The following is a 15,296-nucleotide window of genomic DNA, read 5'->3' on the forward strand; positions in this document are numbered from 1 at the left end:
AATCAATCTTGCTAAGCAACGCTAACCAGCTGCTGGCTACATCTACATATTAAATTAACAGACATGAGAGTTGTATTGATCTTCTCGTCTGACTCTAAGCGAATAAGAGCATTTCCCAAAACTATTTCATTAAAGTTAGGGTAGTCAATGAAGTGTCCTCTTAAGTGACAAGTGTTTGTGCATGTGTGTAACCCAAACCCTAATCACTAACTTACTAGATATCAGGCCGTCCATTTAACTAATTAAAAATTACCCTAGCTCTCTGCCAAAACCACTCGCGTGTACAATGATGTGTCTGTTTATCTCCCCTTACATCCATCATATCTGTGTCGTCAGAGGGCAGGGGAAGTTACTGTAAGTGTGAAAGTGTGTTTGCGTACAGTGTGCGAGTGCATCACCCTCTGCCAGTGTTTGCCTGACCTGTGCGTGACTGCATTGGTCACAACGGTCCCAATTTGCCGGCTGAAGAGTTTTTCCTATGACTCCATGTGGGACAGTTGATGTGCTCAGCGAGCGTGAAGTGACTCAGTGCCACACACTTGCATTGCAGCCGCCAAACGTTGTAGTACAAGTCAGGGCTTCAGAAGTCATCAAATCTTTGCTCCCACTCGCTGTCAAACAACTCTGAGCTCATGATCTTCATACCCCTGGGCATGCTCGACAAGTTATCTTTGTCTCCACTGACTAAACACATCTTGGGAAGGGTAAGCTCTACTCAACTTTTAACTTCAATCTCAACTGGAAATGTACCTTTCTTCTAATACCACATTAATAGGCCGAGGCTTTAGTACTTGAGAAGTACAGCAGTGTTGCATGATGTGCGCACAGGTTTGATGCTATTCTCAGGTTTAGCACACATGCTAGCAGGATGCCCTTTGGTGGAGTGGAGGAAACAGCAGTTGAACTCTCGAGTCGCTCAGAGAGGCAGCAGGAAACAGAACAGCTGGGGCTTCTATCTCTCTTTCTCATCCTCTATCTCCATCTCTCTCTCCCTTATTTTCCCTCCTTTCCTCTCTCTCATTGTCTGTAATTAGAGATGGTCCCATGGCTCGAGTGGCCTGGCATGTGTTGTAGCTAGGTAACCTCAGTCAGATGGGCTGGCTGCCGGCCCTGGGGGTTTCATTAGATGTGAATCACAGTCCCAGCGGGCCCAGCATGGATTCTACAGTCTGATCTGGATATTATGCATCAGGATCAGTAGAGTCCTGCTCTGAATTCAAGCGTTATATCAGTAGAGTTAGGTATTTGAAATGTCTTGGTAATGGTACCGAAACAATACTTTTTTTAATACTTTACTTTTTTGTTATTTTACTTTGGTCTTTAAAGGATTACATTTTGGGGAATTAGATTAGAAGATTGAAACCACTCTCATATATGGACGGTAAATATGCAGCTGTAGCCACCAGCAGCCGGTTAGCTTATCTTTGCATAAACACTGGAAACAAGGGGAAACAGCCTGGCTCTGTCCAAAGATAACAAAATCCACCTATCGGCACCTCTAATGCTCACTAATCAACATTAAGGTTGCATTCGAAATTCCATACTACCATGCTATTTAGTACGCTAAAACAGTATGTGGGATATTTTAGTGTGTCCGAAACCTTAGTATGAGATCAATAGTACACTATTTACGGTACAATATTACATTATGCAACGCTGGACACTACGGCGGCATAAATATCCCCAATTAGTGACGACAACGTTCATAACAGACATTGACAGTAACATCAATAACGCTTCATGTTTAAGTGTATAGTATAAGATAGTATAAGATTTGTCGTATATTAATAACATATATTTTAAATTAGTTCAGACTTTGATTCTCACAAACCGTCGTTTTGGTCACATGAGGTTAGCATGGGTTACCATGGTTACACGTCTCCAACCTGCAAAGAGGCTCTCTCACGTAAATAACTGCTCAGTGCATCCGAAGAGATGCATACTAATGTTTATTCACACAAAAGTATGTTGAACTATGGTACACATATTTGGAGTTTTCAAAGTATCCTCGATGGCAACGCCTGTGTTTTACCCACCAGCAGCTATGTTCTGTCAGCTTGGTTGCTCCTATACAGTGCTGCATTTGCTAAATAGCAGATTTTACTGCCTTTTTAACATTTTGGACAACAAAGAAATAGACTTAAAGTGAATAGGGAACTTTTCATCCAAGGAAATTGATTTATCCACCAGCACTTGAAGTCCTGTAGTCCAGTTTCATTAGTATAATAGCATTCTTGGCAAGGCAAAACATATTTGGAGGAGCCTTTCTGACAGATCTTCAATGATCTAATTGTGGTTTATTTCACCCCATTAGTGATCTTTTAAGTTAACTAAACATCCATAACACCATTTGCATGAATCACGGCCTGTTATAATAGCAATTTTGACAGAAAACAAAACACTGTTGATGTTATTGGATAAGATGCGTCAGGTCAGATCAATCAATAATCTTCAGTATCTATCATTGTGTTGTCTTGTGTTATGATGTCTTCTGTGTTATGATCTTGTATTGATGTAACACAGATTAACTCATAATCCTGAGTGCTTTAACGCTGGCTAGTGTGTTTGGCAGAGTGGAGAGTTTTTGTTTTGGACTGTTTACCTTAATAGTGATCAGTGGCCACTGTGGAGTCACACCAGTATGAAAGTGTCGGACCTCCTGATATGGAGGTAGAACGACCTGGTGGCCTGTAACTAAAAGTACACAGGTGTGATTGCCGCTATAATGCAAACTGAATCTCTGAATGATGCGGCTGAAACAATTAGTCGATTAATCGGTAGTCAATCAACACATAATTAAGCAGCAAAAATGCCCAAAATTCACTGGTTCCAGTTTTGCGAATGTGAATATTTGCACGTTTTCTTAGTCATTTATGATATAAAACTGTATATCTTTAGGTGTTGGACTGTTGGTTGGACAAATCAAGACATTTGAAAACGTCACCATGGGCTCTGGGGACTACTTTCTGACTTTTTATAGACCAAAATGTTTAATCGATTAATCAAGGAAGTAATCTGCAGATGAAGCAATAATGAAAGTATTTTTTAGTTGCAGCACTAATAAAAATACATTTTAGGGGGTTGCAGATTTTAGCGAATAATTGACAATCGCTCACCATCAATAGAAATTCATGTAAGATCAGTACATCAGGAACACTTTCACCTATATGATTTCTGTGGTTGTTGTCATCCACATTAAAATGCAATAAACCAAAATATCTACCATGAGGTTTTATGTTTTCCTACTGTCAACAAATCCCACTAAAGACTAAAACCAATAATGAACTGGTCCTACTAACAAGTAAACATATTGTCTGTGTTGCAAAAGCTGTTATAACAGCCAAAACCTATAAAAAACAGAAATGGCCTTGTTCTTTTCATGGGATAATGTTTATAATAATAACAAAAATATAGAATATCACCAGCCAAAAACTATTGTTGTCATGCATGTTATATTCAGGTATTTTCACTTTTTATCTGAGTTACAAACCTTTATTGCACAATGTACACTCTTTTGCCAGTGTTTAGTAGTAGCTAAAATGAATGCAACAGTCCTGCAATAAATCCTGCCTTCATGAAGGTTAAAATGTTCAGTTTTTGTAGAAACTGTTTCAGAGAGGTGTCGATAAAAGGGTTTATTGCAGGGCTAAAATGTAAAAAGCAGCAGAATCAGAAGTGTGTCTTCCATCCTGCACAAGGTGACTCTTTAGTAACTGAGAATGAAAAGAAACAACTGTTACCAATGTCATTTTTTTTTCCAAGCGAAACACATCGGGATGTTGTATTGATCTTCCTCGTGGTCCAATTACTGTATGCTGGTTTTGTAAGCTATCCTTGTTGGCCTTTGTGTGCCTGTCAGCGTGAATGCCTGCTGACGTCATTGTGTGCATGTATACTGATCGATAAGCCAAAGGCAACGCCGGCACTCATTTACCAGCGCTGGCAGAACTGGGAGACATTGATCCGTCAAATCCCATTCAGAGCTGATTATTGCTGTCAGCAGTGAAGGATGCTATTGTGTCGTTACATTATAGTAATTACACAAAATAAAGCAGCCTATCTTCTTTTGTTAATTTGACATATTGTCTGCAGTATATGCTTGTAGAGGCTTTTAGCTAAAACCCATTACACACATTAAACACAGTGAACTTTAGTCTGGGTGACCTCAACATAAAAATCCTGGCAGAAATAGCTGGAGCTACACAGGATCAATAAACGTAGTGTTTTTTACGCAGCATTTTGATTAAGTGGCATCTTAAAGTGATGATTCAAAGTGTTTCCTGATCGCTATCATAATCTCACTTTGATTTTTTCATTGCTTTGATTGTCTTGCAAGTAATTTTTAGTGAGCATTCAGAGGGACGAAATCACACTTCCTGATCAACTGTCACCACGCTCAGCATGCGGAGGTTTTTGCCTCCAGGACTGAACTTAATTATAGTCTGCTTTTCCCCTTCATTTACCTTGACCTCGTGTCACCACTGCAGGGTTTAGATTGGACCACAAACTGTGATGTAGTTTAGGGCTGAAAAAGCAAAAAACAAAAACATTCACTAGTTCCAGGTTTTCAAATGTGAATATTTGCATTTTTTTTTACTCTTCTATGATAGTAAATTCAATAGTTGTATGTTTTGGGACTAATACTAGACTAAAGAAGACGTGAATATGAAATAATAAAATGATTAATCGTGAAGATAATCTGCAGATTAATGGATAACGAAAATAATCAGCCCAGTTCCAGCCCTAATATATTTATCAGAACTGGAGCCTGTGGTCGTTATGTAAGGATCACTCTTGCCAAGAGTTATTTGTGTACAGTAGCAGCAGAGTGGAAACAGGGGGAAACCAAAGGTAACAAAATCTGCCTACAAGCACCTATTAAACACACTAATTGACCCATAATAATAAACACAATGGACACATTTTATCTAACACCAGACTTACCATGCGTTTTGGGTGATCGGATTGCAATCAGATAGTGCTTTACCACATGAAAGTGCGCTCTGTGCTCAGCGTCTTCTCTCCTCATCGCTCTGTGTGTGCGAGTGTAGTTGTACCTCAAAGTCGCGTTTGCAGGCCTTCTCCCCCTAAACGGTGGCGTTCTCTGGTAGTACCCGTCTGCAAGCCTGTGCATAGTGCAGACTCCGAAGGCTTCCTCTCAGCCCTTTCAGAGCGATCGGATTTCAATGTGGACACTGGAGACACATATTAATACCAGGTGTAAATGCAATAAGGTTAAATCTAGATACAATCTGGATGCGAGATGCATTTTAATGCCAGGTGTAAAGGGGGCCTAATCTGTACAAAGACCTAACTATTTCTTGGACAGAGCCAGGCTAGCTGTTTCACCGTTTCACAGTCTTTATGCTAAGCTAAGCTAACCGACTGCTGGCTGTAGCTTCTTTCTTAATGGACATATCGGACAGAGTCGATTCAATCTACTCATCTAGCTCTGTGCAAGAAAGCAAATATTTTTTTGGTCTAAACTTTTTTAAATTATATATATTTAAAAGACGCAATCATATAAAATGTTATAGGTTGTGTTATAATACAACTGAAAAGCTTTAAAGCTGATTTTGTTATCTCAGACAACAGAAGAGTTTTTATTGCAAACTGATGCCTCAGCACTTGAAACCATTGTTCTGGTGAAACGAGGATAACTATCCCACAGTTAGTCACGTGTCGAGCACGCACCCTGGATGATAATCCTCAGAAAAGGGGTTAACCCTGATCAAGCACAATATAATCCAGGATTTAGGATGGGCCGCCCAGAAACATTTTTTTCCCCACGGAAAAAAATACAAATCTGGGCTTTACTGGGATGTCGAATAAAGCTCAGAGCTTGTAGTTTTATGGTTGTATGATCTTACAGGTTGGACATACAATGCATTCAGTTCTCATCTGTGCTGTTCAGTTGGTATGTGTTTCCAGTGACAAAGCTGCATTCCTCTCTTGTTGCTCCTGTTATAACAGGAACATTTAGATTAGTCATGGTTTCATTTTGTGAACTCATGACTCTGGCAGTTTCCAATTTGTGTTTTAACTCGTGTTTTACCGCTTTAATAGAATATTTAACTTGCTCAGCCTACAAGAGCTGTAACGTAACAGCAGCGTGATTACAAAACACACATCACAGCTTCAGAGTGTCTGATGTCAGATCACAAAGAGATTCTTTGAAGTCAATGTGCTTTTTTTTTTTACAGTAACCACTACGTTGTCTTAGATGCGTACCAGCTGATATCACTGGAACTCTGACTGGTGATAGAAATCTGTCATTAAACCAACTTTTATATGGCTTTAATTTTATAGATATAAGTGTTTGCACTGTGTAAGCGCTCCTATTCTACAGAGTAACTTCCTTTTGTTTTATTTTGTTAATGTATGGTGTACCATGAAATGACCAAATGGAAAGTTTCAATGACTTTGGTCCCCTTGATCATGAAAGCAAATATGGCATTTCGTCGATGTAGTGAAGATAATTACTTCCTGAAGTTTTGGTCTCAACAACATGTGTCGAGACTGTACAGTACAGTGAGTTCAAATTCTGTAGCCTTCCTCTCCTCAGAGCGTAACCTCTTTAGGGGAACACATGTAAACTCCTCAGATCACACACTCGCGCACAGACATAAAAAGCTTCTGCAGCTGCTTTTGGTGCTTTCTGGAATTTTCAGGCCGGCCCTGTTGGCCAGAGATCTTACTTCCTAACTGTGTGTGTGTGTGTGTGTGTGTGTGTGTGTGTGTGTGTGTGTGAAGCTAGACAGAGTGTATATATGTGTGTGTGGGAGGGGAGAGGGGCAGGGGGGCTTGTTTTTGGGGCTGGAGGACGATCGCGGCGCTCTGAAGGAGTGTTCTCCCAGCGTGGGAAAGACGCTGGTCTTTTCTCTGGCTCTCAGGGACTAAAGTAGGCCAAAGAAGGTCCGAGAGGAGCTAACTTCTTTCCCCCGGCTCCAACTTTTACTGCTCGGGCTACGGAGGCACATCCGTTTCCCTCTGGAGCTGGGACAAGGGGATTTGTAGGAGCGAAGCCGTCGGGGTAGTCGGAGAGGAGATGGGCAGCAGCTGAGGAGGTTTTCTCCCAGCCGGGCTGAAGAGCAGAGAGTCGGGGAGGGCAGAAATGTATCACTCCGGCAGTGAGGAGTCAGACCTGGTAAGTTTGAGTTAACACGCTTTCTGCTACTCAAACAGTATCCTTTCACACTTTTCTGAGCCTAACTGGGCTGTACCTCTCACTCTTCTTTCTCTCTACCCTCTGAACAAAGAGGAAGGGCTCGAACTGCAGGAGAATGGAGGTTATTAGTGCAGGATTTAAAGGGGCGTAATCATACACTTCCTATTTTTCTCCCTCGTCGCTGCTTTGCCTGAAAGTTAGTGAGAGTAATGCTCACGATGCACACTGTGACTCCCTCACTGTTTTGTGACAAAGACGCTCATTTAAGCATCTTGTCTGAATTTGCGAGCACCGCTGCATGACCACTGCTAGCTCAAAGTGGGGAACTGAGACAGTGGTTAACAAGCAGAGCGGGGGAAAGAAAGTAAACAGCAGGGGTAAGCTTGGTCCTTTATGTACAGAGACCGGTAGAGAGCACAAAACAACTTGGCTTTGACCTAGAGAAAAAGGTAAAGTTTTGTCTTAGCCACATGAGCCAAACAAAGAATCGATTTCGAGCAAACTGGGTCCTGGGTTTGAATATTTCAATGTGTGAACATTGTAAGGCTTCAATGAAGAGTTGAGACAAGACAATGCACAATATATTTTGTATGATACTGTCCAACTGTGTGGAATAAGAAAAGGCGAACAAATAGGGCCCCTCATAATCGGACTAATCGATCGCTATGGTCTTTAGTCGATTAGTCATTTTTTATGTTTTTTTTATGCTGAATGACTCATTTCCAAGAAACTTACACATCTCTGGCAAACACAAGATTTAAAGTGGTTCTTTTGTCTGATTCTTTGTCGAGAAACTCAGTTTTACAGATCTGTAGATTAAATCAACTAGTGGAAACCGCTTATGGATCAAAAAGCTTGGGACAGAATCATTGTTATACAAATACTGTTTAAAGAACTTGCTTAGTAATCAAGTAGTCCGCTTACAGTGTTCATTTTGGGTCTTTTCATACATGACAATATATGGAAAAACATTTTAGAACTACGTTAGACCAACGTTAATTGAATTTTTGTTTTGTTTTTTACTTTACTCCCTTGATACTTTGTCTTGCGGACCGTCTACTTTCTGGCTGATGCTGCGTGCACATTAATATCATAATGGGAAAAAGAAAGTTATTTTCTCTGAATAAAAAACGAATGCGCATGGAGAAAGCACCTGTGGTTGAAGCCGCCCCCGTCAAGTGGATTGATAATGCTCCCAAAGGGAAACTTTGCTGATCCTCAACCTTAAATCATATATTATTTAGTGCTAAACCAGTATGCATGTGTGTCTGTTGTGTTTCCATGTTTTAAGGGTTTGTATGCAGCAGGTACTGTTGTCTGTCTTTCTTGTTGATTTATAGTTGTGGGTAAATGAGAAACTACCTGCTGTTCTCTGCTGCTCAATCTATAGCTGGTTGTTCATTTGGAAAACCAATTACTCTCTCACACACACTGAGAAGCTCCTGTTCGATTTTTATGTTCAGGAGTTGTAGTTTCCATGTGACATGTCAGCTGGGAATAAAGTACAACGCTATGTTTAACATGTTCTGTAATTTTGTTTGCATTTTAAATAACACCTCTGACAAGAGTATTTCACATTTATAAAATCTATCACAGATTCAAGGTTAAGGTAGAATAGATGAGACTTTTATCACTCCTTTTGGTTCAACATAAGTCTAATCAGCAAGATTGATTGAAAACACCTGTGTGGGTCTGCACGGCCTTTAATGAAGTGTTGAAAAGGTGATTTAATAATGAGATTAAAAGCCGGTGTGAATTATCTGCGTTGCCGTGCTCCGATTTTCGTCAATGAGGCTCAGTGAGTTTCCTAAATAGTGCTCGTGTCCACCTCACACAACAAAAATCTATCCAGACAGAAAATGTCTACGGGGCTAACGTTAACTACACAACACATAAACTAATTGGACCCCAAAATGTTTGCTGACGTTAGCTGTTGTGGCTAGCCCGTTCCATGACTAACATATAACATTAGCAAGTGCATATCAGCTACATTACCATCGTATCCCAGCTGCTGGATGATCTGAGGCCATATATCGTCTTTGTCGTACATTATTGGGTGACGGCCCATTGTTACGAAGGGTCCATTATTCCGAAACACCAATAGTCCGAAAAATTTCTCATCCATACTCTTTGATTGGACCTAAAGCTCATTTGTCCGACAGTTTGTTACCCCGAAAACAGACTCCCCGCTCGAATGTTCTGCAGGGGTGTGCAAGCTTTCATAAGAACCCACAAAATCAGTTTTTATAAATTTCTGTGCAAATTTTTCGGACTAAAATCTGTGCTTGGTGTGAGACGGCTTTTAACTGATAAATTAAAACTAAGCACCAGTTACATGATTTCTAAAGACTTTCATTGTGAATAATTGAATTAATTAACGTATTCTTAGAGCTGAAACAATTAATCAATTAGTAGGTCAGCTATTTTGATAATCGATTTATCGTTTCACTAATTTTTAAGGCACAATTGACAAAATTTCAAAGATTACAGTTTCTCAAATTTGACTAGTTGGTGCTTTGATTTTTCATATATGATAATGAACTGAATATTTTGTAGTTTTGGACTTTTCGGATATGATGAAAATCTGAGCAAATAGGTCTACTTTGAGTTTTATGTAGGGAAAGAACCTCTATTTTAATGGTTAACATAAAAAGTGTTTAAATTGACCTTTTGTGAGCTTTCTTTAGAGACATTTTTTTTCATTATTTATCACTGAAATCTGGGAAATCCCCATGCATCCTTGGCATCAGTTTTTGCATAAATCACAACTTGTGCCAGGAATTGGTCCAGAGTATGTAATTTATCTCTGTATGAAATAAAATAAATGAGGCTGAAATCATTTTACTCGAGCACAGTCCCATTTGCCGGACGGTATGTTATGCTCCGCTGAAGATGGTTAGCAGCTCGTTCTGCTCTCTTAGCCAGTTGTCATCAATCATCCACAGCCTGCTTCATGTACCAGGAAACTGCCAGGATATTGATGACGCAAGCACAAAATAGCGGCACCGAGCAGCCCCTGGCCTCTCTCGCTGTATTCTCCTTGATCAGCCATCATCCTATTATGGTGCTGTGTTTCCACAGAGGGACCTGAGAGGGAAGGAACAGCGAGATCAACTGGATCTCGCTGTGAGGGGGATTCACTGTAAATGAGAGCAATGCCCCTCAAGGGACTGCTGCTGCTGCTGGCTGCAGGTAATACTTACTAGAGGGAAAGGATTAGCACATACAGTATTTTGCAGTTGTAGGGGTCCCGTCATACCCTGCATTTGTCTTAATGTTGCTCTCTGTGAGGTGCAACACCAAATAGTACATGTTCATTTAAATACACGTAAGTCACAACAGCGGCTAAAAAGGTTTCATCTGTATGGGTTTAGAGTCTAGGGCTGCAAATAACTATTATTTTCATTGCCGATAAATCTGTCAATAATTTTCTTGATTAATCAATTAGTTGTTTGGTCTATTAAGTGTCAGAAAATGGTGAAAAATGTTGATCAGTGTTTCCCAAAGTCCAAAATGATGTCCTCAAATGTCCTGTTTTGTCCACAACTCAAAGATATTCAGTTTGCTGTCACACAGGAGTAAAGAAACCAGAAAATATTCGCATTTAAGACGCTGGAATCAGAGAATTTTTTACTCTTTTTTCTTAAGAAATAACTCAAACAGATTAATCAATTATCAAAATAGTTGGGGATTATTTTAATAGTTGACAACTAATCGATTAATCGTTGCAGCTCTACTAGAGTCATCAATATTTCGTGCCAGAAGTTGATAATTTGATGGCACTACTTTGGTCCAGACTGAAATATGTCAACAACGGTTTAATGGATTCCCATGAAACTTGGTGCAGATACTGATGCTCCCCACAGGATGAATCCTGCTGACTTTGTTGATCCCCTGACTTTTGCTCTAGTGCCACCAGCAGGTTGACCTTTTTATTTTTTACTGAAATATTGCAACAACTGTCGGATGGATTATCATGATTTTAGTAGATATTTATTTATTTCATTTAGCACATTCATCTGGTCAAAATGTTTTAATTTGTCCAATGCTTTGGTTTATGACTAAATACTGTACCTGCAAAAGTAAGGATAGTCCCATCAACATTTGTTTTGTGCTAACTAGCAACTTTTAGTATGCTAACCCCCCCAAACTAACATGGTGAACATAGTAAACATTATACCTGCTTATAATGAGCATGTCAGCATGGTCATTGTGAGCATTTTAGCATAATACTAATACGTGTTAATTTCTGCCTTATTTATGATTCTTTTTTAAGAATTACTGTAATTGTTATAACTTTTTTCTTCCTTTACCATTGTGTTTTACTATTTTGAGTTTAAGTTTTACAATAATAATAGGCCTGTGTGCACCAAAAGTTTATAAATATACAAACATATTCAAAAGGCCCTCACCATGTGGTTGGTTTCTAGCTAGCAACGGTGTGCTCTTAGATCACGTGACTGACAGCCAGTGAGTCCATCACCTCGATGGGATGATGCACTTATCTAATGCACTGGCACATGGGATGCTGGGTAAACACTTTTTTCATAGGCCTGTCAGTGTCACCTTGACGTCCATGCGGCCAATCCCTCTTTTGCCACGCCAGAGGGATCATTACTCCTCCCCACTCCTCTATCTCTCTCCTCATTTCTCTCTCACACTCACTTTTTCTTTCACAGATGTACAGACAGTCTGTTTCTTTTTGTCTCTCTTGCTCACTTGGTATTAATTCCACTGTGTTAAATATTAGTAACCATTCCTTGTTGCAGTCACACATCTCGCGCTCTTGGCTGTCATGTCTGCTCTCATTGTCTCTGTGTGACAAAGAAGATGCCGTTGGTGGACCGATGATTTAATTGACTTTGTGTTGCACTGAGTGAAGTGGCAGTGACGGACAGATGGCTGGGAAAAGAGGCTTTGGTTCCAGCCAAGAATGAATCATGCCGAGCCCGAAACCGCTAGCACACTCGCTCAGCCCATTGTCAGCCCGCTGCAGTCGGCTACAGTCCGTCAGCCAATACTGAACATGACTTGGCACGAGCAGCAATCTTCATTCTTCAATCATGATGCATAATGTGAGCTATACTGTGCTGTCTGACCACCCTGCCCCATTAGATTCACTGCTGCCGCTCGTCTGCATTTTGGTTGTTTTGATCATAACCCATTAACCCCTTGAACCCTAGTCTATTTTTACTTTGTTTTTATTTCCTTTTATATTACAGGATTATGGTCTGGTGCCACTACATGTCTCAGCTAAGCGGGATATATTATTTTCTAGAATAATTGGTATGTGTTTGGTACTTTTTATGAGTCTAAAGCATCACTAGCAGCTTTGTGAAGCTACACTTATGCACAGCATTGCTTTAAAGGTCCAGTGTGTAGGATCTGGTGGTATCTAGCAGTGAGGTGAGGAGGTTGCAGCCAACTGAAGCCTTTCCCGTGTGGAAGCTTGTTGGAGAGCTACGGTGGCAAATACGAAAACGTGATTGGCCCTCTCAAGAGCCATTTGGAGCAGAGCCATTGTGTAGAGTGAGTGGTGAAGCAAGAGAGAGAGCGCGGTGGCGGGAGTGAGTTACGTTATCGACTCCGGCCCAAGCAGGAAAGTTAACAGAGTTTGGTTTATCCGTTCTGTGCTACTGTAGAAACATGGTGGTGCAACATGGCGAACTCCATGGAGAGGGGACCCGCTCCCTATGTAGATATACACAGCTCATTCTAAGGTAACAAAAACACAATGATTCTTATTATCAGGGGATTATACACTAAAGAAAACATTTCCAATAGATCCCCTTAATGTTTCACACTGGTCCTTTAAAGTCCTCATGAAATGAAAAATTTATTTTCCCAGTTTTAATCCTGCGTCCGTGTGGGTAATTGTTTATTTACCTCATTATATGTCAGATATATGTTAAAAAAACAGTATCAGAGAATTTTTACATAAAAAATCCAATCAAAATCACTGTCTTTTCCCTTCCTGTAAACGGTTTCAAATGTTGGATGGCTCATCCTCGGGGGCGTTTACAAAAATTCATCCAGTCAAATGAGACTTTGGGCGAAGTACCTAACAGAGTAATATAGAGAGAGACAGGAAGAGATGTGTTTTGGGCTATCAGTGGGCAAAAACGCAGTTTTCAATGTGGCTAACGTGTAATTCATTCATGGGAGACTTTACCTATTTTCAACCGACTCACTGCAGCGCGCGTGACATGTATGACATGTCGTCCACTGGATGACCTGGCTTGGTCTAGTGCGTTAGCATGTTAATATTTGCTCAATCTCTGAACCCTTCGGCTATCTGTCTGATGACGATTTAGCCTCTGCAGGCAATGGCCAATATTCCTGGGGTTCCTGTGTAGCCAGCGGATATCCAGATAACGGGTAACGGATATCCGGGCTTGTCCCGTTGCCTACAGAATCTGTATTCATATGCAGAATTTGTTTATAGAGATTAATATTTGCTTACTTGACTCCTTATCAGCAGATGTTCAAACTTCTGTCACTGGAAAAAGATGAATGTAGACATCTGTGCATTTCAGTATGACGTAGTTATGATACTGACAAGAACGGGAGTGATTTTTGACGTAAAATGCATCAGTAGCTATATAGTCACAAATGCAAGAGATTATTGTCCAGAAAAAGCAAGAGATGCACATAACCTTCCTCACCTTCTTGAGCAAACTATAGAAGCAAGAAAGCCATTTGTAATCCCAAGAGAGAGACGGGAGATGAGAGCAGCAGAGTAAGGGGTCAGTATGGGATTGGATGAAATGGAAAAAGGTGAAAAGATGTGGGAATGGGAGAAATAACTGCAAGGAGAGGGGACATCAATGTGGACATGCATGAATATAAAATTAGTAACGGTAAACAAGCTGTAAGTGAGTGTGCAGTGTGGCCCGAGTGGAAAGAAAGAAGCAGCAGTCTCACTGTAGGTAAGAATTGATGTAAAAAAGAAGTCTTCACAAGGACTTCTTGACCACAAGAGCACTCTATAGCTCACATGTTCAGCCTTTATTTTCTGCATGACTACAGCTCTCCATTTTTCTAATGGATGCAGGTAGAAAATAACTCCTATAGCGGCTAAAATGAAAATGGAAGCTTTCACATCATGAAGACATTCCTCTGTGTAACGGCTTCATCCACTATAAGTGATTCTGTCAGACGCAGGAGGCAGCAGTGACTGACTCACAGCCTCCTGTTTGACTGTGGTAATAACCACAGCGATTTGTAAAGGTCTAATGTAATGATCGCCGTGCCACTGCTGCATGTAGAGGTCATTGGTGGTCTTACAGCAAGGACCTCTGTCCAAATGAATCAATGAGAGCGGACCACTGAGACCACAGGACCATTGCCCTTTCAATCCACCCCCCCTCAGCCCCCTTCCTCTGACCAATGTATGGTATGTCTGTTCTGCCAATGTCATCAGTGCAGATTTGCAGCCCATTTTCCTCAGGAAGGAGGATTGATATTGCACAATTCTGCAGGACACGTTTAGTTCTAATGCCAACTTTCAGCTCCAATGCAAGAAGTAGTGGATGGGACTGTAACGCTGCAACATTTAATGTAGCAGTTATAATGTTTATCATATTCACCATTTAGTTTAGCCTGTTTTAGCATAATATTAAACTAATTAGCACAAATCAAAAAAGTGCTTTTGCATGTATTTGGTTACAAACCAAAGTGGACAAATTAAAATATTGACCTGATGATGGCGCTAGGTGCAATCAGTCAGTAGAATTCACCCTGTGGAGAACATGTATCACATTTCATAGCAGTACATCCAATGGTTGTTGTGATATTTCGCTCAAAATCATAAATGTCAACCTCATGGAGGCGCTAGAGGAAAAGATGATACATCATCTGGGAATGTGAAAATTTTGTGCCAATTCATTTAGTAGATGTTGAGATATTTCACAGAATAAGTGAAAACTTTGACCTACTGAAGGCCCCACAGGAAACATAGTGGAATCACCAAAGTCATTTGGATAATTGTCGAGACATATCATTAAAAAATAAAAAAAATGTCTGCAAGTCAGTAGGATTCATCCGTACAAAGATTCATCTTAATCCGTCTGATAGTTGTTGACATATTTCAGTCTGGACCAAAGTGGTGGTCTGACAGAAATAGCCA

The 15,296-nt window shown here is 40.4% G+C and overlaps 1 protein-coding gene across 4 annotated transcripts in view; it reads left to right on the forward strand.

The window, feature by feature from the left end:
- Positions 1–15,296, forward strand: part of cacnb2a (calcium channel, voltage-dependent, beta 2a) — a 70,240-nt gene that overhangs the window by 27,887 nt on the left and 27,057 nt on the right. The window contains exon 1 of one of the 4 annotated variants that reach the window (XM_037757551.1): positions 6,862–7,147. The exons of the other annotated variants lie outside the window; for them this stretch is intronic. Coding sequence (XP_037613479.1) covers positions 7,115–7,147 — 33 coding nt within the window. The 5' untranslated portion in view covers positions 6,862–7,114. Of the gene's footprint in view, positions 1–6,861; positions 7,148–15,296 lie in introns of those variants that run through there. 4 annotated transcript variants of the gene reach the window in all.

The sequence above is a fragment of the Sebastes umbrosus genome, chromosome 21 (assembly GCF_015220745.1).
Source record: "Sebastes umbrosus isolate fSebUmb1 chromosome 21, fSebUmb1.pri, whole genome shotgun sequence".
NCBI classification, from domain to species: Eukaryota; Metazoa; Chordata; class Actinopteri; order Perciformes; family Sebastidae; genus Sebastes; species Sebastes umbrosus.